The 24,407-nt window shown below is 53.5% G+C and overlaps 12 protein-coding genes across 12 annotated transcripts; 7 read left to right on the top strand and 5 right to left on the bottom strand.

Annotated features, from left to right (window-relative positions):
• Positions 1-1,163: 1,163 nt before the first annotated feature.
• On the bottom strand, positions 1,164-1,712 carry MYCGRDRAFT_104522 (uncharacterized protein; the record flags this gene model as incomplete). The annotated part of the gene is made up of 2 exons (XM_003852156.1): positions 1,164-1,247; positions 1,296-1,712. Coding segments are annotated over 2 exons (390 nt in total), but the record flags the coding sequence as incomplete, so codon positions are not given.
• A 362-nt stretch (positions 1,713-2,074) lies between these two features.
• MYCGRDRAFT_100227 (uncharacterized protein) lies at positions 2,075-4,164 on the top strand (the record flags this gene model as incomplete). Its single annotated transcript, XM_003852568.1, has 3 exons — positions 2,075-2,546; positions 2,601-2,843; positions 3,029-4,164. The coding sequence occupies 3 exons, from the start codon at positions 2,138-2,140 to the stop codon at positions 4,162-4,164; spliced, it is 1,788 nt and encodes a 595-aa protein (XP_003852616.1).
• A 645-nt stretch (positions 4,165-4,809) lies between these two features.
• MYCGRDRAFT_100226 (uncharacterized protein) lies at positions 4,810-6,848 on the top strand (the record flags this gene model as incomplete). Its single annotated transcript, XM_003852569.1, has 4 exons — positions 4,810-5,055; positions 5,117-5,547; positions 5,604-6,651; positions 6,807-6,848. The coding sequence occupies 4 exons, from the start codon at positions 4,810-4,812 to the stop codon at positions 6,846-6,848; spliced, it is 1,767 nt and encodes a 588-aa protein (XP_003852617.1).
• A 1,030-nt stretch (positions 6,849-7,878) lies between these two features.
• MYCGRDRAFT_72169 (ROT1-like protein) lies at positions 7,879-8,907 on the bottom strand (the record flags this gene model as incomplete). The annotated part of the gene is made up of 3 exons (XM_003852155.1): positions 7,879-8,220; positions 8,305-8,598; positions 8,663-8,907. 3 exons carry the CDS (start codon positions 8,783-8,785, stop codon positions 7,879-7,881), a joined length of 759 nt encoding a protein of 252 aa, XP_003852203.1.
• A 298-nt stretch (positions 8,908-9,205) lies between these two features.
• Positions 9,206-9,981, top strand: MYCGRDRAFT_86102 (uncharacterized protein; the record flags this gene model as incomplete). Its single annotated transcript, XM_003852570.1, has 2 exons — positions 9,206-9,788; positions 9,845-9,981. The coding sequence occupies 2 exons, from the start codon at positions 9,206-9,208 to the stop codon at positions 9,979-9,981; spliced, it is 720 nt and encodes a 239-aa protein (XP_003852618.1).
• On the bottom strand, positions 9,945-10,703 carry MYCGRDRAFT_104520 (uncharacterized protein; the record flags this gene model as incomplete). The annotated part of the gene is made up of 2 exons (XM_003852154.1): positions 9,945-10,270; positions 10,325-10,703. 2 exons carry the CDS (start codon positions 10,569-10,571, stop codon positions 10,218-10,220), a joined length of 300 nt encoding a protein of 99 aa, XP_003852202.1.
• Positions 10,704-11,059: 356 nt separating this feature from the next.
• MYCGRDRAFT_100224 (uncharacterized protein) lies at positions 11,060-14,061 on the top strand (the record flags this gene model as incomplete). The annotated part of the gene is made up of 2 exons (XM_003852571.1): positions 11,060-11,290; positions 11,345-14,061. 2 exons carry the CDS (start codon positions 11,060-11,062, stop codon positions 14,048-14,050), a joined length of 2,937 nt encoding a protein of 978 aa, XP_003852619.1.
• Positions 14,062-14,767: 706 nt separating this feature from the next.
• MYCGRDRAFT_28863 (uncharacterized protein) lies at positions 14,768-15,285 on the bottom strand (the record flags this gene model as incomplete). The annotated part of the gene is made up of 2 exons (XM_003852153.1): positions 14,768-15,107; positions 15,170-15,285. Coding segments are annotated over 2 exons (456 nt in total), but the record flags the coding sequence as incomplete, so codon positions are not given.
• A 263-nt stretch (positions 15,286-15,548) lies between these two features.
• Positions 15,549-16,152, top strand: MYCGRDRAFT_93237 (uncharacterized protein; the record flags this gene model as incomplete). The annotated part of the gene is made up of 2 exons (XM_003852572.1): positions 15,549-15,605; positions 15,664-16,152. The coding sequence occupies 2 exons, from the start codon at positions 15,549-15,551 to the stop codon at positions 16,150-16,152; spliced, it is 546 nt and encodes a 181-aa protein (XP_003852620.1).
• Positions 16,153-16,680: 528 nt separating this feature from the next.
• Positions 16,681-18,789, top strand: MYCGRDRAFT_59030 (uncharacterized protein; the record flags this gene model as incomplete). The annotated part of the gene is made up of 1 exon (XM_003852573.1): positions 16,681-18,789. A coding segment is annotated over one exon (2,034 nt), but the record flags the coding sequence as incomplete, so codon positions are not given.
• A 211-nt stretch (positions 18,790-19,000) lies between these two features.
• MYCGRDRAFT_104515 (uncharacterized protein) lies at positions 19,001-19,783 on the bottom strand (the record flags this gene model as incomplete). Its single annotated transcript, XM_003852152.1, has 2 exons — positions 19,001-19,323; positions 19,385-19,783. 2 exons carry the CDS (start codon positions 19,705-19,707, stop codon positions 19,086-19,088), a joined length of 561 nt encoding a protein of 186 aa, XP_003852200.1.
• A 1,443-nt stretch (positions 19,784-21,226) lies between these two features.
• MYCGRDRAFT_42966 (uncharacterized protein) lies at positions 21,227-22,429 on the top strand (the record flags this gene model as incomplete). The annotated part of the gene is made up of 1 exon (XM_003852574.1): positions 21,227-22,429. A coding segment is annotated over one exon (1,203 nt), but the record flags the coding sequence as incomplete, so codon positions are not given.
• Between the last annotated feature and the right edge of the window lie 1,978 nt (positions 22,430-24,407).

The raw sequence follows: 24,407 nt of genomic DNA, 5'->3' as shown, positions 1-24,407 counted from the left end.
GCGTGCGATCTCGATGTTTACTCGACTTCGGCTGGAAGGAGATGTTGTACTGGATTACTACGGTACAAGCTCGCTCCTCGCGGAGCTCATCTTTGGCCGAACCTGTTGATCAAAATATAATTCTGCAGACCCTGTCCGAGCGGCTACGCGATTGCATGCATCGCTGTTCTATCTCGTCGGCACGGTGTTTCTGGTCTCCTGGCAGCATTGGCAATTGCAGGAATTACGAGGTTGTGCGGTCTCAATAGACCCTGGCAGCGTCCATTGCTGGTCATCGCGGCAGGGCTGTCTCTTCAATGGACGATCCAGTGTACTCACACTGTAAGTGACAGGCAGGCTTTCGCATGTCTCCTTTGTGATGGAAATGGAAAGGAAGATGGAAGGGGTGTCGTCGAGTAGCGGAGATGCTAGCTGTCTCGATGGCGTCTAAAAACCGAACCCTGTTTGTGTTCAACGCACGTACCATCCCGTCACCAGAACAACAAATCTCATCACCAACATCACAGCCTCGACAATGCCGCCCTATCGCCTCCTTTGGCAGAGAGACCAAGCCGTTTCACGCCGTCTTCATTCGTGTATTCCTTCCTCGCTCTCACAGCCTCGAGATCCTCGTGCGATATGCTCCGCTCTTCCACGGCTGGATTGTAGCCCAATCTCTCCCGGCCATCTCTGACGTCCTTGACTTCATCCCATTGCAATGCTACGCGGCCATCGGAACGCTCCAAGATTACCACGCTCGCTCCTCCGGCTGAATTTGAAGTGTACAGCAGAGTGTTCTGAGCTTGCGTCGCCGGCCGGTTGTACGCCCATCCTCGAAGTTGCCAGACTAGATGGGAGAACATTAGCGATCATCGACAGAGAGCTTGAGATTATCGAAGCATACCTAGACCGCAAAGTGCAGCCAGACCTGACGTTCCTACGAAAGGTGCCGGTGATTCTGATGCTTTTTGCGGTTTCGCAAATTTCGAGTCGCCCAAAGCTCGATTTGCGCCAGAATCGGAGGCTAGCAGTTCCACGATCTGTATATCCTTTGCACCCAGCTGAGCCTGCCTGAGAGATGTTATTATCGTTCGAGCGGCAGTGCCAAAGCTGTTTGGACCACATGTCCGCGAAACCACTTGCGATGACATCGAGCAAGCTCGAATTCGCATTGACGAGTCCTTGAGATAGGCATGCGATGTCAGGAATCTTTCCGATATGAGTACGAGTGCCACTGTCGCCTTGAATCCGGCATTGCTGGACTTGTCCTTCCTGGTGTCAGCAGTGAAGGCGGTTTACAGACTTTCGATGCTTACTTGGTCGAAGTCCGATAACCAACACACAGGTCGCTTGGCCTCCTCTAATGCTTTGTACAGCTTTGCAGAGTCCAGAAGGATTGTCAACTTCCGATACTGGTGCTCCTTCCGTACCGAACATGGTGAACACTGATCGCGAGACTCGTTCTTCTCCCAGAAAACACGCCACGCCATGGTCTACATCACTGTATGTGAGGCCAGCATCCAGCAATGCCTTGGTCCCAGCCGACACAGCACGTTTGTCTAGACCAGTATCGCCTGCTGACGAGACTCCAACTCCAGCAAGGTGAGCGGATGGGACAGGCATGGTGCCGCGATTCGCCAGGCAAAAGGAGGCCCAGTCGTTGTCGAAATCTCAAGACGATATCAATCATCAGGGCTGCAGTGGAGATTGCTAGCTCGACTGCAGGCACAAGAGATGCGCGATCCTGCTCAACGGACAGACATGCGGAAGAGTGTTGTCTGTGGAAGGTAAGTCTAGCCACCCACGCTGGTCGAGGGTCGGAGATCGACACAACTCACCCCCGCGTCGAACAACAAGCATACGGATGCAAGCTGACGATCAATCCCCGCAACATGATGAAAATACCCAAGGATTCTGACCGGCTACATGACGCTAAGGTAGCGTGTCGTCGGTGAATGTCCCCTTGGACCATCAGATCCTCAACTCAGTCCACAGCTTGGCCCGCTTCTTTGATCGCCTGATCGAGCTTCTACGGAATCGTCAAGTTGCTGAAAGAGCACCGAAGCTCTGAGATTGCCATCGGCATAGTCGAGACGACTGCTCTGCACGAGACGACTGCTCTGCACGTCGAGCAGCCCCGAGTGAAAAGCCTCTCAACATGTCGACTTCATCAGAGAACGAGGCGCCATTCCAGATCAGCGAGGTATCATCCAAGGACGAGCGACTGCCCTCCATTGTATATGGGCCAGCGACACCCGTGCCGTTGAAGATGACCTTTGCTGAGTTGCTGGATTACAACGCAGAAGTCCGCGGCGACAGGCCAGCAGTCATTTCCGATCCTCAAAATCTCACGCTATCGTTCCGTCAATTGCGAGAAAGAAGTATCAGACTGGCACGGGCAATGGCAAACGATGGTATTGGAAAAGGCGACCTGGTCGCGATTTCGCTCGGCAGCAGGGTCGAGTATTTCGAGACTTATTTCGCTTGCGCCAGACTTGGTGCAGCTTTAGTCCTACTCAATTACGCCTACACCGAGTCCGAGATGCTGACCTTGCTCAAGGATGTTCGTAAGTACATACAATAGCATTTTGCGATGCCCGGCCACTCATACGCTGCTGTAGGTCCGAGAATGATGGTGGCATCGCCTGGGTTCTCATACTACGACAACACAAAGACACTGCCCAAACTGGCCTCTGAGATTCCGCAGATCGAGAAGTTCGTCATCATGGACGATATAGACCAGAGATACCACCTTTCGGGATCTCTGGACAGGTCAGTTCGATATGAGGACTACATCAAGCAGTTCGATGCCACATCAGGAGCATTGCCGAAAGTCTCGATCTCGCCATATGATATGACGAACGGTAAGACTGAACTTTTCTTTGGACTATAGCAGGACTCAGGCTGTATAGCTCCGGTCTCCCGCTCGGACTACACGCTCGAGCCACTGAGATGCAAGTCGTACCGTGTGCTTCGAGCGGGATGACGGGAAACATCACCATATACACGTCTCGAGCAACGGCTGACCCCTCTGCCTCTGCTTCCACAGTTCAATTCACCTCAGGATCGACCGGCTTGCCGAAGTCCGTGGCATTGTCTCACTACAACATAATGAATTGCGGCCGTTACATCTGGCAGCAGACAAGGATGACGGATCGAGATCGTGTATGCTTGCCAGTTCCTCTCTTCCACTCCTTTGGCATGATCGTTGGCATAAGTTCGAGCACCGTGGCTGGATCCGCGCTGGTACTGCCGAGCGAAATCTACAACTCGAGGAAGACGCTCCAATGCATCGAGAAATATCAATGCACTGCGATCTACGGCGTACCAACCATGTTCGTGACCGCAATGGCAGTGAAGGACTTCGAGTCGATTGATCGATCGACCATCAAGTTTGGAATCATTGCTGGAGCTGCCATGCCTCCAGAATTACTCCGGCGGATCGTAAATGTTTTCCCGGTGCCCAGGCTGTATACATGCTGGGGGATGACCGAGCTCTCCTCGTTTGTCTCCATGATGCATGAAACGGATCCGTACGAGAAGCGTATCAGGACCGCCGGACGATTATTCCCTCACTTCGTCGCCAAGATCGTCGAGCCCGATACGGGAGAAGCCCTCCCATGGGGTGAGAAAGGCGAGATTATCGCCAGTGGCTACGGACAAATGTCGGAATATCTGAACAACAAAGAGAAGACGGACGAGACACTCCGTATCCACCAGGAAGACTTGGAGCCAGGTGGAGTGGGTCCGCTTGGAGATGGAAAGAGTCTCCGAAAGTGGATGCACACTGGAGACGAGGGATTCCTGGACCCAGAGGGATACTTTGTCATCTCAGGCCGCATCAAAGATCTCGTGATCCGCGGAGGCGAGAACATCTCACCTATGGAAATCGAAGACCGACTCATCGAGCACGAAGCCATCGCTCAGGCGTCGATAGTCGGTGTGCCAGACGAGAAGTATGGTGAGGAGCTCGGTGCGTTCGTCGAGTTGAGAGCGGGCAACCCAAGACCAAGTGATGACGACCTTCGCGCTTTCGTGAGAGAGAAGCTCGCACGCTTCAAGGCTCCGCGATACTTCTGGTGGCTTGGTGGTCATAACGACAAGGTCCCGAGCGAGTGGCCCAAGACCACTAGTGGGAAGATTTCGAAACCGCATCTTCGTAACATGGTTGAGGATCTTATCTAGCTTGACACCATTACCTTGGTTTCCGCGAAATCGTCTATGCCTCCATGCTTCTGCTCAAAAAGCACCACGCCAACCAAGCGGTGCCCGCGCGGTGAAAATGGTGCATGCTCTTAGGTAGCCTAGCATGAGGATCTGTACTCTGACAGTCTTGAGGACCTTGACTTCCTTACTACAGGGCTGCCCTGTGATCGTTTGGGCATCAAATCCCGATTTGCAAAGGCTTAGGACAATATGTCTCCCTATCATCGCTTGCATTCCGCCGGGCAAAGTGCGCCTAGGTGGCTTGGAGTGCGCAGCCTACCCGTGTCGAGGTCCTCGCAACAATCGTGAAACGCGAAAGATCAGAGTTGACAGCAGGATCCTGTAAGTATGTTCTAATCGATACATCCGGTGACCCGGGCCTGGGATGAGCAGGTGCTTGGCTTCGACCAAGCTGTAACTTCACTACCCTCATGATCTACAATATGCATGCTGACCTCGAGCTGCATCTCCCCGCAGATGTTGCTTGTTAGCCGGCTGACGGTGCACATCGTGGTGTTGTAGTCGAATGACATTCGCGGACTACGTGTGACTTCGCCCTCGATATCCATTCGAAAGGCATCTCAAGCGACTTGGACCACTGCGCACAGTACCCTTCCTGCAATCATGACCTACGGAGCCAAGATCATAGCTCAAGCACTTCATGACTTGGGCGTGAGAGTATTATTCGGATTGCCCGGCCTACCTGTCACCGACATTGGGCAGGAAGGATTGTATCTGGGGATTCGTTTCATTGGTTTTCGGAACGAGCAGGCAGCGGCATATGCTGCCACAGCATATGGCTACTTGACTGGCAAACCAGGCGTATGCATATGTGTGGGTGGACCGGGCGTGTTCCATGTGCTGGCTGGTGTAGGTCACATTGAAAGCTTTCGCTGCATCGTCTCAGCCCATGTTGCTAAATCAACAATAGATCCCGCATGCCAATGCCAACTCATGGCCACTGCTAGTACTGGCGGGTTCGAGCGAGACACATAACGCTGGCAGAGGGGCATTCCAGGAAGTGGATGCCATCACACTCCTCTCGCCTATTGCAAAACTGGCTGTTCGACCTCCATCGCCGGAGCTTATTCCCACATTTATCAAGGATGCCTATCGGGCGGCCTGGTTTGGACGGCCAGGAGCGGCGTTCGTCGATCTACCGGCGAATCTGATCCTTGGTCATCACGATGTTCCACGAAACCAGTTACCGGCATTGACGGAGGTGCCGCTTTCGATGGCACCCGAAGCGAAGATTCGTGACATAGTCAATGCCTTGAAGTATGCGCAAGCGCCGCTCATCGTGATTGGAAAAGGAGCAGCATACGCCCGTTCCGAGGCACAACTCAGGAGACTGGTCGAAAGGTAAGAAACGTAGCATGCCTTGTATGCTGAGGCAAAGAGACTGATGGACCCTCAAGCACTGGCATACCATTTGTGCCGACACCCATGGGCAAAGGCGTTGTTCCAGATTCGAGCACCTATAACGTCTCAGCAGCCCGATCGACCGCTCTGAAGGAAGCTGATGTGGTCTTGGTCTTAGGCGCGAGACTCAATTGGATTCTGTCGTTTGGCCTTCCACCAAAATGGAATCCAACAGCCAAGATCATCCAGGTGGATATCTGCCCAGACGAGCTTGGAAAAAACGGAGGCCATCCCACTCTGAGTGTTGCTGGTGACATTGCTTTGGTCGTTGATCAGATCCAAGCTCAGCTTGGGAGCTGGCAATGGCAAGGAAAGCCATCACAGTTTCAACGAAGTCTGCAAGCTGCGAGGTCGAAGAACGAGGACAAGGCTGCGAAGAAGGCCGCAATAACAAAGCTGCCCATGCCGTACGAGCGTGCCTACGACATCATAAAGAAGACTTTGAATGGCCTGTCGAAACCCGAGAACGGCGACATCGTCTACGTGTCCGAGGGCGCAAACGCGATGGACATCTCTCGGTCCATCTTCGGCTTGGAGCATCCCCGAACCAAGCTGGATGCTGGAACGTACGCAACCATGGGCGTTGGCTTGGGCTATGCTGTGGCAGCCTACGCAGCCTACAACTTTCCAGATCCGGAAGGCTCAGCTGGTAGCAAGGAGCGCAAGAAGATCGTGTGCATTGAGGGCGACAGCGCCTTCGGCTTTTCCGGCATGGAGGTCGAGACCATGGCCCGATTCCAGATGGATGTTCTGATCTTTGTCATGAACAACAGTGGTCTCTATCGCGGAGACACTGATTCTGCTGACAAGTGGGAGGAGAAGCGTAGGAACACCGTCACGGGGACGACGACGACGGGCGCTGGGCTGACTGCGTGGGCACTCGGCTACGAGACCAAGTACCACAAGATGGCTGAGATGGCTGGAGGTATAGGGTACGAGGTTCGGACGCCAGAAGAGCTGAGAAAGGCCACGGAACGGGGATTCAAAGCTAAGGTTCCAGTGGTGGTGAATGTGATCATTGACCCGCAAGCGGATCTGCCCATGGTGAGAATCTGTGCTTGGTTTGCCTCCGTTCCCGAACATCATTGACTCGATGCAGGACTTCTCATGGTTAGACATGGCGCCGCCGAAGAAGGAGGCCAAGTTGTAATAGTCCAAGGTTCGACAAGTTCGAGAGCAGGAGAAAGGCAGACTGGTAGGAAAGGTTTGTGCGGGAAACAAGCGCCGTGGCAGACCGTTGAATTGCACCTTGCTCGTCAGTCCCTTCCCTTGTTTAGTCGAAAGTGACAGGGGTATCATCGTCGTCAAGAAGCCTCGAGGCCCGGTCCGTAAGCAGGAGTTGGCTACGCTCATACTTCTTCGCACCATGTAGGAGTTCTCTCAATCGCCCAGATTTGGCCTTGCTGGCGAATTCCCGTCAAGACTCGCAGGTACACCAATTTTCCCGAGGGCGACCCAGAGCTCGAGAAGCTCATGACGGACCAAGACGGTCGTCGCCGACACATCACCATCCCTCCTGGCAAGATCGCGTGGGATGCGTGGGAGATGCTCAAGTCAAAAGCCGACGATCGATTGCCGTCACAGATGGCCGAGATGGCGCACAAGACCAGGACACCATTCGTTCAGTGTATCGCGGATGTCATCTCTCCGCAGAATTTTTACATGGATGATAAAGTGGTTCTGATTGGAGATTCCCTGGCTGGCTTCTGACCTCACACGGTCGCGTCGACTTCTCAAGCAGCATTCAATGTGATGAGCTTGGTTGACTGGCTCGACGGTAAGATCGACCGATCGAAATTTGTCACACAGGTCATGGAGTACGCCCGATTAATCCAGAGTCGAGGTGTGTAAATAGGTGACCGTTCACAATTTGAGACCTTGCCAGTGGAGGAGTACATTAAGGATCGGGACCTGATGAGTACCAAGCGATGGGAAGACACCTATCCAGAGTGGACGAGGAAAGGCATTGAGTGTATTGCGTTCAAGTTTCTGCAAGTACTAAGCCCACAGTTCATAATTGTGCTGTGATACTTTTCCGAGTGCGCCAGTGAGACGATGCCGCAATACGTGATTCATCTCGTATGCATCATGCTGCAGGCCCATGCTCGATGCTGCTACAAGCAGGACCTGCCCGAGCGCCATGTTGTAACCGAATGTCCCAGACGCCTATCATGCTATGCCCATTTCATTTCTCGTGCTGCGAGCGATGGACCTGACCCATCTTCCGTCCTCGGCCATCTATACTCGTGTCTCAAATGGAGAGGAGGCCTCTCAGAGTCGGATCCCGAGCCGTCTAGGTCCAAAGAAAAGCAATCCTCCAATGCCGGTGAACGTCAAGCCGACCCAGAACACACGGTCCGAATTGATTTGATGTATCATATGCTCATTCTGCTTCCCGTTCGACCTCCAGCTCAGGGGGACATCGGCACCCAGTCCGCGCTTGAGCTTCGAGCCTGCTGTTGCCGTCGCAGTGGTGAGCGCATGGAGAGTGGTAGTTGGCAGCATGGTAGGTGTGACCGAAATCCTGTACATCGGCTGCATTGGAGTCCCGTCAAACTCGAATAGATTCAGGCGTGGAACCTTGTGATAGGGGTCTGTGAGGACTTGGTATTGCTGCAAGAACACGGGGTATCAGCATACAATCGTCCGACTGTTTGATAACATTCTCCCAAAACGTCGCCTCGTCCTCTTTCTCACCTTGAACAGTTCTGTTTGATTGTAGCGTGTGTATACCCCATGGTCCCCAGCACATGGGTCACTCAACAATTGCCTTCCGTCTACCGCGATGGGTGTGAGTGAAAGCGAACCATTGGCGTTCATGACCCAGCTGCCGTGTTGCCATTGCATGATTCCTGACGGACATTTCGGATTGGAGGGGTTCGAGATGGCGCGGTAGTAAGCTTCCTCGAAGTGGCCGTCTGCGGTGAACGAGTATGAGATGCCGGTGCGAGCAGGCTCGATCAGCTCGTCTTTCGCTGCGTCGTAGAAGTTCTAGGATGAAGTCAGACGACATGGTCAGGGTGCAGACTGGGATACAGGGCTTTCGTCTGCTTACCGGGCCGGTAACTGTCATGTTTGACTTTGTAGACCACGTGCCGACGAGATCGGCGGGATATGTCTGCGCAGAGGAGAAGGAGAAGGCACTCAGGCCGATGGCGAGCGAGTAGTAAAGCAGCATAGTTTCGCAGAGTCGAGAAGGACAGATCAGAAAAGCAGAGAGTGTGTGCTCTAGGATCTGTCGGTGCTCATTAGCGTCGCGAGGTTGAAAGCGAACAGTGAAGGTGGAAAAAGAGTGTCTATGTCTGGTCGTTGTCGATGTCGTACCTAAGTGAAAGGAGGTTGAGATGTTCAAATGTTGACAAGACCGTTGACAACTTCCGTCGTCAACCAGCAGGCGCGGAACGGCCTTGGCACTTTCCAAACACGCGTCTGGCGTCTAAACTTTAGACCGACGATCACCTCGAGAGTATCTCAATCCTGCACAGTCGGAAGACATGTCGCCTTCCTAGAAGCGATGCCAGGTTGCAACATCGCGCCTCGACTCTCCCGCCCGCCGACGCTTGTCAAGTTTGGTGGCATCGGCCAGCCAACTCGTAGCATGGCCACAGCAGCGAAGAAGGAGCTGCGGTCTCGCATGCGGGAGACATTGTCAAGATTGAGCGATGAGGACATCGCTTCTCAGTCAGCAGAAGCTCAGAGGACCATCATCACTTTGCCACAGTTTCAGCAAGCAGACCGAATCGGAATCTATCTTTCAATGCCCAACAGCGAGGCTCAGACAGACACCCTGGTCAAAGCATCTCTTCTCTCCGGAAAGTCAGTGTTCGTTCCTTACATCTACTCTGTTGGTGTGGAGAAGCCGAAGCGGAAGGTCATGGACATGCTGCGACTAGAGTCCTTGGATGAGTACTACGTGTTGGATCGCGATGCTTGGGGAATTCCCAAGCTGCCAAAGGAAGGCAGGGAGAGCAGAGAGAATGCCATGGGCGGCGCAGGCCTGTCTATTGCGGCAGATGGTTCGGAGCGAGAGTTTGGCGACGAGAAACGCGGCCTAGACATGATCGTGGTGCCAGCTGTAGCATTTGACCGCTCAATGAATAGAACGGGTCACGGTGCTGGCTTCTACGACCGCTTCCTCACTCGATTTTGCAAGAGCAAGGCGCGAAACAAACCATTTCTCGGTACGTTGCTCATGGAGGCGCCATATTGAGACAACAGTCACTAACGCGGCTCCAAGTCGGACTGTGTCTCGCAGAACAGGCCTTGTGCGCAGGCGAAGAGCTCCCCATGGAGCAATGGGACTGGAAAGTGGATGCGGTTGCTGTCGGAAATGGAACCGGCGGTGCATTGTTGACTTGTGATAGTTCTCAATGAGCCAAGTGCTCGAGCTGAGCTAGGTCGCAGATCGTCAACTCAGATGATGGTGGCTTCTCGTCCACCTTCACCTTGTCCGCTCGTCCCTGCAGGTAGTCCTGTTCCACAGAGCGAAATACTTCTGCTTCTGCACGCCATGCGCCTGAACTCCGTGCAGCCGTATCAGCCTTAGCCTCGTTCCCACGCCAGCGAGCACTCTCTGTGCCATTTTCGACCATCCGTCACAAGTGTGGTCCTCATGTCAAACTTTGAATCAGACAGACATTGTCTCCTTTGAGCAGAATCTGGCCTGTTTTGGGTCAGCTTCTCGTCCGCTGAACGTCGTGAAGGCACAACCACTCACCCAACTCCCGCCTCTGATCCTTCACATCTGCCTCGGTTTGTCCTTTGCCTGGCTGCTTTACCTCCACCGCCTCGTCGATCACCAAATTCATGAATTCGTCAAATCCGCGAATCTTGCCCTCGATACGGATTCCAAGCTGCTCGTATAACCAGATCTGCACCGTGCTGTGTTGTTGCAGCAACTTGAAGATGAAGTTGATTGGAGGGAGGAGGACCTTGCGCTGGCCGCCGCCGCGTCGATCGCCCATTGTGAAGGAGAGTGGTGTGTGTTACGAAATGGCGCGGCTGTCGCGTGATGGGCGCGTCGTCTCGAAGGTGCTGTCGGCGGATAATCGAGGCCGTCGGTGTATGTCGCGGAGTGGGACTCGCTGGGTTCTTGTGCTGCGAAATGCTTCCCGGTTCTCACTGAGGTGTCGGAGAACGGAAGGCTTTCACATGGAGTCTGCGACTTTTGAAAAGCACAGACCACCTCAGCAAGCCAGCGCGGGAGAGTTGGCCGCAACACCTCAAGTTTCTTTGGTGGGGTTCACATTGTTTGGACACCATCAACATCCTCCTTCGATTCTCTCACCTTCCATCTTCAGCAAACTATTGACAGTCACCGTCTCTACCGCTTCGCTGCACGTTCCCATAAGCTCTGCAATGAATGCAGCTTCACCGTAATAACACAATTACGCCGTTGCGTCTCGATACCCTTACACACTGCTCCTGACGGATCTGCCAACACATCTACACCATGGCGACCACGGCCACCACGAATGGCGCTCAGCAAGCCTTTGCGCCAGTGCTCTCAGCGCTGGCAACAATGTCGAGCAATGCAGATCGCTCCCAGAAGAGTCAGGCACATACGTTCTTGGAGCAGTTTCAAAAATCGTCTGAGGCATGGACATCGACATTTGCGATCTTGCAGTCAACCGGGTCCACCGATGAGGCGAAGCTGTTCGCGGCGACAACTTTGAAGGGAAAGGTACGGTGAGGAGTGGCAAGTAAAGCACAAGAGCGAGGACTGACAGTCTCCCAGATAGTCTTCGATTTTCACCAACTACCCAAGGAGTCTCTTGCACAATTGCGGGACACGCTCGTCTCCGTTCTCGCAACGTACGCCAAAGGACCGAAGCCCATCCGGACACAGCTGTGTGTATGTCTGGCCAACCTGGCCATCCTGATGCTGGAGTGGAAGGACGTACTGTCCACAGTGGTTGCAGCACTGGGCAGCGACCCAACTGGGACAGCATGTATTCTGGAATTTCTCCACGTCTTGCCAGAGGAAGTGACAGAGGGACGGAAGATCAATCTGACAGAGGATGATTTGCGTAGTCGTCAAGAGGAGTTACTGGAGCAGAACGGGCAATACGTTTTGCGCCTACTGGTACAATACGCACAATCGTCACCCGAGGCGTCGAAGAATCCCCAACTCATGGAGTGTATCACATCCTGGATCCGGGAGGTGCCTTTGAACGACATCGTCAACTCTCCGCTCATGGACGTTGTCATGGCTGCAATTCATTCCGACACGTCCTTCGATGCTGCGGTGGAAACTCTGTGCGCAATATTCAAGGAGACAAGAGATGTGGATGAGAACATGAATACCATAAAAGTGCTCTACCCTCGGCTTGCGACTTTGGGTGCCCGAATCAAAACATGTGCGGAGGAAGAAGACTGGGAGACATACAAAGGAGTGACCCGTGTCTTTGCCGAAGCAGGAGAGGCGTGGGTCATCTTGATCGCGCGGCAACCGAAAGACTTTCGCGGTCTCGTCGAAGCCGTCCTTGAATGCTGCATTCATGACAAGGAACGGGAAGCACTGTCACAAACCTTCAATTTCTGGTTCGAGCTCAAGCAGTACATCACACTTGAGCGTTACATGGAAGCAAGATTACAATTCGTGGACGTCTACTCAAAGCTCGTGGACATTATGATTCACCATCTGCAATACCCACTGCCTGAGAACGGCAACGATGCGGACCTCTTCGACGGCGACCGAGAAGCGGAGGATCGCTTCAGAGAATTTCGCCACCAACTTGGCGATGTGCTGAAGGACTGCTGCGAGGTCATTGGTGTCACCGATTGTCTGCAAAAGAGTTTCGTCTTGATCGAGGCTTGGGTGACTCAATATGGTGGACAGGCCAGCACGGGCAACGTGCCCAACTGGCAGTCCCTCGAGGCTCCTCTGTTTAGCATGCGGGCGATGGGCCGTCAAGTACCGCCCGATGAGAATATCATGCTTCCTCGACTCATCCCTCTGATCGTACAGATTCCTGATCAAGAAAAGGTCCGCTTTCAAGCCGTCATGGCGCTGGGGAGATATACCGAATGGACGTCACAGCATCCCGAGACACTTCAAGATCAGTTGAACTTCATCATGGCTGCATTCCAGCATCCCTCGAAGGAGGTTGTGCGGGCCGCTGCGCTGAGTTTCAAGTTCTTCTGCAACGACTGCGCGGACTTACTCAAGGGCTTTATGCCACAGCTTCAGCAGTTCTACCAGGCCAACCTCGACGCTCTGCCATCGACGAGCCAAGAGGAGATTACGGAAGGCGTCGCATCTGTCCTGGCAAAGCAACCTCTGGACACTCTCCATCAGTCGATGAAACTCTGCTGTGATCCAATCATGAACAAGCTCATTGCCATGGCCCAGGCTGCGACCGACAAGGAGCAGAAAATCGCGATCGCAGATCACCTCAATCTTCTCACAATAGTCGTGCAATGGGTGACGCCTTACGTGGAGCCATCGAAGCCGCACCCAGCAGTTCAGTACATCCAGGAGGCGTTCCCGATCCTCGCCCAACTTTGTGAGGCATTCATCGACTTTGTGCCGATTGTTGAGAGGGTCTGCAGATGCTGGCGGTACATCGTCCTCTCGTACCGCATTCATACCGCACCTCTATTACCGCAACTCGCTGAGAAGCTTGCCGCAGGCTTCACGGCTAGTCGCCAAGGTTGCTTCCTTTGGGCCACGGACAGTATTGTGCGCGAGTTCTCGGACGTTTCTGATTACGTCTCGCGAGAGACCACGGATCACATCTACGTCTTCTATGAGCAACAAGCTACAGCATTCCTGCGCATACTCAATGAACTCGCGCCCGAAGAGCTTCCTGATGTCATCGAGGACTTCTTCCGACTTTCCACTGATGTGATCCTCTACCACCCGAACAAGATCGTCGCTTCGCCGCTCATGGCACCTATCCTCAATGCAGCATCCACATCCCTCACCTTGCTAAAAGAAGAACCCCTGATCGCCACACTCCACTTCCTCCGGGACTTCCTCGCATATGGCGGCGAAGACGGACCCTCGCCAGACTTCGATGCAAACGATGGAACCTACAAGAACCAACCCAACCCACCACAAATCCAAGCCGCGGCAAAGGCGCTCATTGCGACGGAAGGCGAGAATCTGGTACAGCGCTGCATGACTGGCATGATGTACACTTTCCCTCCCGACTGCTTTCCCGATGCATCTGGTGTCCTCCTAGCAATGTTCCAGGTCATGCCAAGTGAAGTCGCGCAATGGGTGGCCAAGACAGTGCAAATGCTCCCACAAGGCTCGATCGCACCACAGGAGCAGGAACGACTATTGCGGAATATCCAACAACGCATCGAAAGCGACGAGCTTCGCAAGATTAGGAGTCTGCTGCAGGACTTCACAAACAGCTATCGTCGACGCAACGTGGCGCCACGAGAGGGGTTAGGACGATTGGAAGCAACGAAGTTCAAGTTTACGGGATGATGATGATAGAGAGGTGTCAAATAGCGCAAGACGGTTGCATTTCCTGAGTTGACGAGATTAGCGATTCATTGCATTGGGGGATGAAGGAACGGTATCAGTCTATGGTGCTTTGGTGCGGCAGCCATGGGATAACCCTGTATATCAAAGAAGGCGAGCATTTGAACAGACGTCTCGCAACACGAGGCTACTGATCAGCGCGAGCCCACGAAGTCTTTTGAGGTATCCTCACTTGCCGAAATACCAACAAGCGACGTTCGATCTCGCAGCTGCATCGACGTACATCTCACCTTCATACTCGGTTGAAGCTGGCATACTTCCACTCAACCAAGCCTATGTAGTGGAACTGTCGACTTGCTCCCGCTCTACCACTTCGCACTTTGACATGGTACTTGTGTTGCTGATATATCACTAGGGAGGCTTTGCAGGAAGTTGAGCACTGCCTTCACTCTTCAAGCCAGCGTTGCTGATGCGATCTGAGCGCCGTGTGGGTTCTGTTTGCTTGTGAGCGGAAAATCTGCAAGAGTACCTGTCCGATTTGGAACGATGCATCGTACCTTGCCGCTTTGTCTTGACAATCTGCTGCTTGCTTCCAAAGCGTTTCTTAGGCGGTGCATTGACTTTGCGTCCTTTAGAGCTTGGAGGTACTGTGCTGACCGTATCAGCAAAGCCCATGGCAGAGGCACGACCCTGGTCGACTTGCCGTTTCGTATCGTCGTTCCGTCCAGCGGCTGCAAGAGCATCGTCTCCATCAACAAGCACACACCAACCCTCATGTGCTGTAGACCCTTCTGCGTAGCCACCCACTGCCGCGCCTGGAAAAGCTTCTAGTGCGTAGTTCAGGATCTCATCATCGAAGCTGCCTGGTTGAAGCCACACGGCCTTCACGCCGACCTCTTTGGCCTCCTTAAGAATCTTGGCTGTGACTGCCGGAGGTGTAATGACGGACAAACTTGTGTCTTTCGGCGAGGCGAGCTTCGATGGCGAAGCAATCGTGTCGTATTCTTTCTTCTGGACTGTAACGCTGGATAGCGTTGGGTTCATCGGGATCGCAGGAATGCTGTGTATCGTCAGACTCCTCTCACATCTTCTCTGTTTCAGTGCAGCAAGCAACAGACCTACCCATGATCTAGATACCATGCGAATATCTGATGTCCAAACTTCGAAGGGATTGACGATGCTCCGGCGACCGCAATGTGCTTCGCGCTCATGAACGTCTTTGCTGCCGCCTGCATATCGATTGGTGAAGATCCTGACATTGATACTCGTTGTTTCACGATGTTGCTTGACAGAAACGTGCCCTGAAACCTGAAGTCCAGGGAGCCTCGGTCAGCCCACCTTAGCTGTTTCGAGGATGACGTGATAATTCGAACGCGCCTTCCACACTTGACGCGAAGTTCGTACTATTCACTTGACACAGCTCCAGCCTGCACGGACAACGAGGCACAGCCAATATAACAGGCGGCACCCCAACCAGATGAGTGGCGAGGATATCGACGAGATGACGGCCTTCCCAGGCCGAACAATCAAGTTCGGCACCTTCAATGTCACATCCCAAGTACATGCCGCCCTGATCGAACGCGAGAGAATCATCCAAGGCTAAAGGACTGAGGTAGGTCTTTCACTTGACAAAACACTCTTTCGCCCTGGTCAACCTCAAACCTCTCCTCCCTGGCCACATCCTCGTCTCGCCGCTAAGAGTCAAGCCTCGACTGTCGGACTTGACCAAAGATGAGATTAGCGACCTCTTCCTCACCGTCACGAGGATACAGCGTACTCTGAAACGGGTCTACAAAGCGGACGCTTTCAATGTGGCCGTTCAGGACGGAGAAGCCGCTGGTCAGAGCGTGCCGCATGTGCATTGCCATGTCATACCTCGCACGAAGGGCGATCCAGGTGGAGACGACAAGGTCCACGAGTGGCTGGAGGGCGAGGAGGGCAATGTAGGCAATCATCAAAAGGAGGCTGAACATGGTGCATCACGCGAGTGGCCAAGAGACGAAGAGAGGAAGCCCAGGACAAAAGAGGAGATGGACAAGGAGGCTGCTTGGCTGAGGGAAGAGCTTGATAAGGACTTCAATGAGGATGGCTCTGTCAAGCCCTAAACTAGCTACAGCTGGCAAGGCAACATCTCACGTATGGTAGTCTCAAGGCTCAGATTTCGGCTCGGACTGTCGCCAGACTGTGAGGTGGTTTACGAGCCAACATCTCGTGACGAAAGCGGATGGAAACATGAACCTCGCTCAATTGCCAGTTCCAGACCATCTCAATCAAATTTAGCAGCACGACTCCTTGACATGTACAGGCAATGGTGCAGAATACCTTCTCAGACACGCAGACAGTTGCCGTCAATGGAGGATGCCATCATCAGCATTGTAATTTGAACGGCCATACTAGGTCATTTCTCACTATGCTGCCTCCGTTGCGATTGATCGTCGATGGCTTCCAGCTTTGTCTGTCATTTCTCTCTCTGATCGACCTTCGTCTGCTGTCGTTCCTTCAGGTTGTGAATCGTCATGTCAATGCTTAGGATTTGCGCTAGCAAAATTTACGAAGGTCCGTGCTCGTGAGAGAGAGTGTGGGGGAAGGAACTGAGCACACGATCGACCTTTTTCTCGCTTCACTGCTGCACACGACATGGTTGTGGAGCAGACACAACCCGACAAAACGCTTTTCATCCTTCCCATGACCCGACCGACGGCTTCACAATGGTCTCATTCGCTACGCCCACGCTCGCTGGCGCTATGCTGCCACCACCCACACCCATTTCTCAGCGACCAACGATGGGGCTGAAGCGCGACTCCTCATACCTGGACACCGACGATGAATTTGGTTTGACGTCCTCGACCAATAAGAGACTCAAGGTCGCATTCGACGACAATGTTGACGTACGAATCATGGATGACTGGAGCGACAAGAGCTTGGAGTTGGTGAAGGAGGAGATTCGAGTCGGAATTCAGCGCCATCTCGCACCGGCCGAACAAAAGGACGACACTCAGTATGCCAGGCTATTACTCTTACTCGGTCAGGACTCCTTCTCCGGGGATGCGCCCAGCACTAAATTGCTCAAACGATATATCATGGCGCTAAGCGCGCACATTGGCTCGCTCGGAGAGTGCAGCAAGCTCGTTCTGGCCGCACTGGACCTTTCCTGGCTCGGAAGGGACCAAGAGTTCGTGGAAGTCTACATGAAATTCCTCATCATACTCGCCAGCACACACTCCAAATTCATCTCGCCAATTATGGACAAGGCGATCGCACAATTCGAAAGGCTCCCAGCCTCGAGCGGGAGGCTGCCCAGCGAAGAGCCAGTGTCTCGAGCTTCAATGTTCGACAGGCTACACGATTTTATCCAGACCTTGCTCAGGAGAGTACCTTCTGCCAGCAGTGTGCTTGTAAGAATGTTGAAGAACCAATTTCCGAATGATCTTGCGACGGTCAAAGGTCATGTTCAATACCAGCGACATATTTTGCGCCTCGTTGGAGAGCTCCCCGAGCTGAAGAGCGAGATGATGGCGTTGATTGCGCAGCGACTGGTAGAGATCGACGTTCAGATACAACAGGACCTCGACGAGTTGGAAGATGAAGAGGAGGACAAGCTGATACGGAGACCACAGGCAGTGCAGAACCATGCTGACGGCGACGAGTCGGATGACAGCGACGTCGAGTCCGTTTCGGAGTCGGAGCTGACGACCACCGATGAGGAGCAGCGCCTGCGAGAGCTTCGTCTGAAAGTCGATAAGATGGATGCCACTCAGGATCTTTTGTTCACTTACTATGCGCCATCCTTCGAGCCCGGGTCGACGCCATACAACAACACCGCGTACAAGGAAATGCTCTCACACTTCGACAACTTCATCATGACAAATCGATCGAGACACGCCCAATTCCTCCTGTTCCACTTCGCGCAGACCTCTCCGATGTACGCTCGACACTTCACCTCACACTGCCTACGAATTGCCTGCGACCGCAATATCGCATCCAACAACCGACTCACGGCTTGCGCTTATGTCGCAAGTTTCACGGCACGAGCATCGCGCATCAGCACGAAACTAGTGCGCGAAATCACGCAAACGCTGTGTGTATATCTGGATGACATGAGACATACATACGAGCCGAACTGCCGCGGACCCGATCGCAAAGCGTATAGCATGTACTACGCAACTGCACAGGCTTTGTTCTACATCTTCTGCTTCCGATGGAGAGATTTGATTGAAGAGCCCTCCTCCGTCGGCTCAGACGATGAAGGCATGAGTGCAGAAGACATTTTGGCAGAGGGACGTGACCTCAGCTGGATTTCTGGCCTCAAGGAGACACTCAACAAGAACATGCACTCGATCATGAATCCTCTCAAAGTGTGCTCGGCTCCGATTGTCGGAGAATTCGCAAAAATCTCAAATCATTTGAGGTTTCTGTACGTCTTCTCTCTCCTGGAACGGAACAAGCGAATTCGACTGGGCCAGATGAGCTCATCCGTCTCGCATGCCGGTGGCATTGATATTGGAAGAAGGGAAACAGCATGGGATCGCAAAACGGGAGATGTACACCATCAGCTCGAGCCCTACTTTCCTTTCGATCCCTACAATCTTTCCCAGAGCAGAAGATGGCTGGAAGGAGAGTACAATACCTGGAAGCTGCCGCGTGGAATGAAGCAGGAGGAGGACGAGGAGGAGGAAGATGAAGACGATAGTGATGACACCGAAGACGAGTACGACAGCGATGCCGAGTCGATCCCTGAGGACTTAACGAGAGAGCCGACCGGGATGCTGGTATCAGATGCGATACCGATCAGCAGTTGCTGATTCATGAGACGAACGGGAGTACAGTACAGGGATCATTTAGCGTGGAGTCTGGATTGGAAAATGGGAAACTTGCTTTAAGCGTGGTTCGGACAGTCTTTGACCGTGGTGAAGGTCAAGTTCAGTATTTACATCGTACTTGCATCTTGCAAATGAGATTCGTTGACCAGAAACAGAAATTCTCTCTTCACTTGATTGTGTCCGCCTTCTTGCCATGCAGTGTCACACAGCCGCATCGCTCAGATGCCCAACGGATTGACAGCGCTCGTCTTTGGATTGTTTGCGGCCTTGTTCTTTTCCGCCGCACTCTTCGTCTTGCTTGCCGGCAACGGCATGTTCTTTGAAGAGCCCTGTCCAGCGAGGCCCAAGGGATTGCCACCGGTCGCGACCCGTGGTCCGCCGACGCCGACCGAGTCTTTGATATCGTTGCCATAACCTGCTACGCCCTGGCCCCAGCCTCGAGTGGTGTCCGAGATGCTGCAAGAATGTCAGTGCCCGTCGCTAGTATGTCGATGGTGGCTGCAGTGACTCTGCTTACCGCTCGCCAACGCCCATGCCGACTTTGTTGACGCTATTGCCCACTCCAGTAATCAGACTTCCTGCGTAGTTGCCTACGCCTGCTACACTATTTTGCACGGTACGATTGATCCAATTGCCCGTAGGGGCTGGCTCAGCTGGTTTGGCGGTTGGGTTCTTTGTTGGATTTGATCTGACGCCTGCTGGGACTGGTTTTGTTGGACCACTAGGAGACTTCGCGGGAGGTTTTGGGGCTGGCTTTTTCGTTGGCGGGTTCTTTGGGGCTGGAGAACGGTTCGATGTTTTAGTCGGGGGTGGTATCGGCTTGGCTCGAGGGTTCGACATGATGTTCGTTATAGCGACCGATCGTCAACGATTAGAGTTCGAGTCTAACGATAGAGTTGTTTGCACCTAAAAAGCTGATCAGTGCTTCAATGTCATAAGAGAATGCACGTTTCGATACTCGCGAGCTAATATACCGCTCGCCACCCGCATGTCACATCTCGAGTTACCGGTTTCTCATAGTGCTTTCAACGTCATCTGTCGTCTCTGTGAAACCGACCTGAACCCGGGATGTTCATCCTTACCTACGGGAGGCGCGACGGCCCGAGATCGTGCATTGTCACTAGCGCTCGGCTTCTCTAGGAGGGAAAGAGAACGACAGGTCTCGGAGAAGTACTTCATCCCGGGCACCATTCTAGCGATACCGTCGAAGGCCCATCCTCAAGTCAGGCGTCGGCTCTCCGGTAACCATACAGCTGAGGAAGGCAATAGAGTGGACTCTCTGGTCATATCGGACGAAGGGGGATGGAAACAGAGCGAGGGGAGTGAATTCCGAGAGCAGACCAGCAGCATGCTTCTCCCTCCCAGCGTGCCACTCTTTGACCTCTCGAGATGAGTGAATGGTGACCCCGCACTGTCATCTTTCGTGAGCTGTGGATAGCTTCAAGGTAAGCAAAATACCGCCTCTCGAGACTTCATCCAGCAACTTCTCGTACTTCATCCACCGTTCACCATCGCGCACCTCCGACATGGCAAGCAACTGGCTACCGCGTCGCCGTCATACAGATGGCGAGGTGAGAGAGCCATTGTCTGGTGACAGCGCGATTTTCGATGCCACAGCACTGACCGCGTCCTCGTTTCCAGCCTACCGCCGTCCAACCACTGCGCATCGCCGCGTTCCATCACAAGCCATTTGCACGGAGCCCAGCAGTCCGGAACCAAGTTTCCCGTCGAGCCCGTCTGGATATCAGTCATCAAGCCCGTCATTTTGCCTGTCACCGCAGCAGAGTCACTCCGAGACCGACTTGGAAAGCACTAAGGGTAAGCTATCTTGAAGTTGCAGCCCTGTCCCTCGGCACCCATCACTAGAGGAAGCATCACTCGCTGGCCTTTTGGCTATAATTCGGAACTTGCTATCGGTCAAGGCGATTGGCCCACCTGAGACTGCACTGCATTATTGCCCCTCTCAGGTGACACCCTTTACACTGTCAGAACCCAACTAAGCCAACTAGCGTCGATTGCCTTTACTGACGACCGATCAGATTTTGGAGACAACCTCGCCAATTCTTTACGAGTCAAACTCAAAGGCACCTCTGCCAGAGCAATCCGAAAAGCTGCGCGCAAAGCATTCCCATTCAAGAAGGTGCTCAATTCCAACGTCTTGGACAAGCCGGGTACCAAAAAGGTCACCAAATTCTGGGGTGTTGTAGAAAATTGCGCTGTCTTCAGCCGGAGTTCTCAGCTTGAGGCCACTGCGATCGACCATTCTCTCCCGACCGTTCCCGAGGAGTCCGGCTCGGATCGTGGGTCACAACAGCATCCTCCGACCGTTCAGGATTCACTCTCCATCGGCACCGCCGATATGGATTCTTCAAGACTCTCAGCGCCCGCAGCGAGCACTCTCGAAGATCAAAAAGACAAAGCCCGCCGGGTGAAGGAAGCGCGGGAAGTCTATCAGTCCATAGTCCGCAAGGCGGAGAAGTCTGGAAGTAGCGCACCACCTTACGACTTCCTCGAGCTCATCGGCAAGGGTGCGTACGGACGAGTGTACAAGTGCAGAGATCAACGATCTGGCAATCTTGTCGCAGTGAAGATCACGAACATCGATGATCAGGACTGGGATGCAAAATTCGATGTCGGAGAGTCGAGAGATGGGACGATTCGCGAATTCACGAAGGAAGTCAGCATCTTGCAGCAGCTGAAAGACAACAACGTCGAAAATGTCAACGTCATTCACGATGCTTTCGATTGGCATTCGCAACTATGGATTGTGGCCGCTTACTGCACCGGAGGAAGCGTCAGAACTCTGATGCGTCCCTTTGAGAAGAACGGCCGGCCCACCGGACTTCCGCTGGAATACATCATTCCAATCGCCAGAGAGCTGGCGATTGCAGTCCGGGGGATTCACGCCATGCATGTCATTCATCGGGACATCAAGTGCGCCAACGTTTACATTACTGAGGACGGTCAGATTCAGCTCGGAGATTTCGGCATCGTGGGTGTCATGAACGATTCTCTGTCAAAGCGAATGACAGTGATCGGCACACCACATTGGCTGCCCTCAGAAATCGTCACACCGTTGACGAACGAGGAGGAAACTACGGCCGTGGGCTACGGGACCGAGATCGACATCTGGTCTTATGGGTGTACTGTCTTCGAGATGGCGACTGGCAACCCGCCCTTCGCGAACAAGTTCATGGAAGACATCCCAGCCGCCATTGCAGAAGCAGCACCCAGTCTGGGCGCTGGTGATTATCCTCAAGAGCTGCGTGATTTCATCACTTTCTGCCTCATTCGCGATCCCAAAGCTCGACCAACCGCAGAAATGATACTGAAACATCCCTTCATCGCCAACACGAACGAGAAATATCCCACGGCTGGGCTCATCAGATTGATTGAGCGCTTCAAAATCTGGGAGCATGGAGGTGGAAGTCGTGCATCTCTCTGGATCGCATCTCCCGCAGATCCGCGGGCATCTCGCCAGGTCGTTGACGAATTACCCGAGGAGGAAGAAGACCTCAGCAGTTGGAACTTCAGCACATCGGAGTCGTTCGATCAAGAATTCGGTCGGCGTTACAGCCAGATGCCGGATCTATATGCGACGGACATGCAGCAGCTCTCGGCTTCGGGCGGCTCTACGCTGGCACCTCTAAATACGAAGAACCTCACCATTGCCGAACGGATTCGTAAAGAGCATTCGGAGCTTTCGGCAAATCGAGGTGAGCGATCACTCGCACGGCTTTACGATCCTCAGGACCCCGAGGGCTATCAGCTGGCCACTCCAGTGTCAGCCATTTCTTCAAAACCACCTTCACCACCTCCGTCGGATTTGCCATTACGGAGCTTCACAAGCAATGCGCCGACTCGGGAGAGCATGATCGAAATCGACCTTAACGAGGCCGTTGCACACGATACCGTAACCTCGACGTTCGCGATGCACTTGCAGACGCTCAATGAGCATACACTGAAGCCAATAGGACGCAGCACTCTGCCGATGGATGACGACGACGGAGATTACGAGTATACGCCGTACGCCGACGCTGGTAGGCGTGCCACGCTCGAATGGACATTCCCTCAGCACACCGCACCTGCCGCGACGGCCAAAAGAGGCACTATGGATTGGAGCTTCGGTACGGCTGAACTGAGAGAAGACGACGAGGCCGAGCATCTTGCAGATCTACCATCTGGGATGATGCCTCCGCTCAGACATCCACATACTGAGCCTCTGGGCCACTTCAGAAGCATGTCCGAAGGCACGGGCGAGTTACAAGCGTCGCCCAACAGAGACTCTATCGCATCTATGATTGATCTCGACATGGGAATGGGTGATCCTGTTGGCATTCGACGACCTTCAACAGCAAGTTCCATGGCTGGGTCGGTCATGACAGACATCACATCTGGCAATCCGTTCGATCTCGAGGATGACCCAATGCAGAACGAGCTGGACCGCAGTCGCTTCTCATATCATAAGCAATGGCAATCCGAAGGTGGTCAATCTAACAGAAACAGCAACAAGTCCGTGCTGATGCATGCTCGTGGCACCAGTCTGTCAAGCACGGTCTCAGACTTGGATCACGGACTTGCCAATGTTGGGGACAGTTTCCATGATCCTCCATACATCATGTCGCAACAGTCATCATTCGGCCTCGACCAGGGCTTTGACGAGAGCAATCAGTGGCCAAACTTTGACGATTTCGACAACAGCCCGCATTATCCCACAATGCCAGACATCCCGAGACTCGGCAGAAGCGACTTCCCACTCGAACAAGGCCTGCGCTCCAATGGATATGGCACTTCATCTTCACAATCGCGCGACCCAAGTGTCGACGCTTCTCGTGGTCCGGAGGTGGGCTTCCCAGCCATTGAAGCACCTCACCCAGCGACTCTGGCGGAAGAGGCGGACTCCAATCTCCTCATCGATGAAATGGCTCGCATGTTGGACGCTCTGGCTGACGGTCTGACCAGCGCACATCAAAGTCTGTCACGCTCTGCGCAGATCGATGATGATGACGATTACATGAGCTCAGATATTGATGGCGGCTTTGACAGCACCAAGGAAGGAACAGAGGACGAGGCACCCTTCGACGACTCTGATCAGCTCACGGCGAGACGGAAACCTCGCAAGCTTGAAATACGGTCTTCAGCGTCGCCGCCGGACAACTGACATGAGGACTATGATACGAATTACGAATACCCTGCACACTGGGGCCGCTGGCTTGGAAAGCATGGGAGCAACGAATGGGGAGCCTCGTAGAGAAGCTTGTACGAGGAGGAGCTTCCGGAGATCCGGGCAGTCCAGACCAGGACAATGGCAGCATTCAGGATGTCACATGCGGGCAGAAACCGTGTTGTATGATAGGCGAGGACTCGGAAGAGAGTATCCCCCATATGTGCTGACTTTAACAAGAAACTCATGGATACCTTTCGCCATGTTGCATACAATCGCGTGAATCTATATGAACCAAGTCGCGGTCATCTGCGCTCATCGTGAAAAGTCTCCGGATCTCGGTAGTGGTACACCCAAGATTTCCACGTTGTCGAAA

Source organism: Zymoseptoria tritici, chromosome 5, assembly GCF_000219625.1.
Source record: "Zymoseptoria tritici IPO323 chromosome 5, whole genome shotgun sequence".
NCBI lineage: Eukaryota > Fungi > Ascomycota > Dothideomycetes > Mycosphaerellales > Mycosphaerellaceae > Zymoseptoria > Zymoseptoria tritici.
This window is presented reverse-complemented; position numbering and strand designations above follow the sequence as displayed.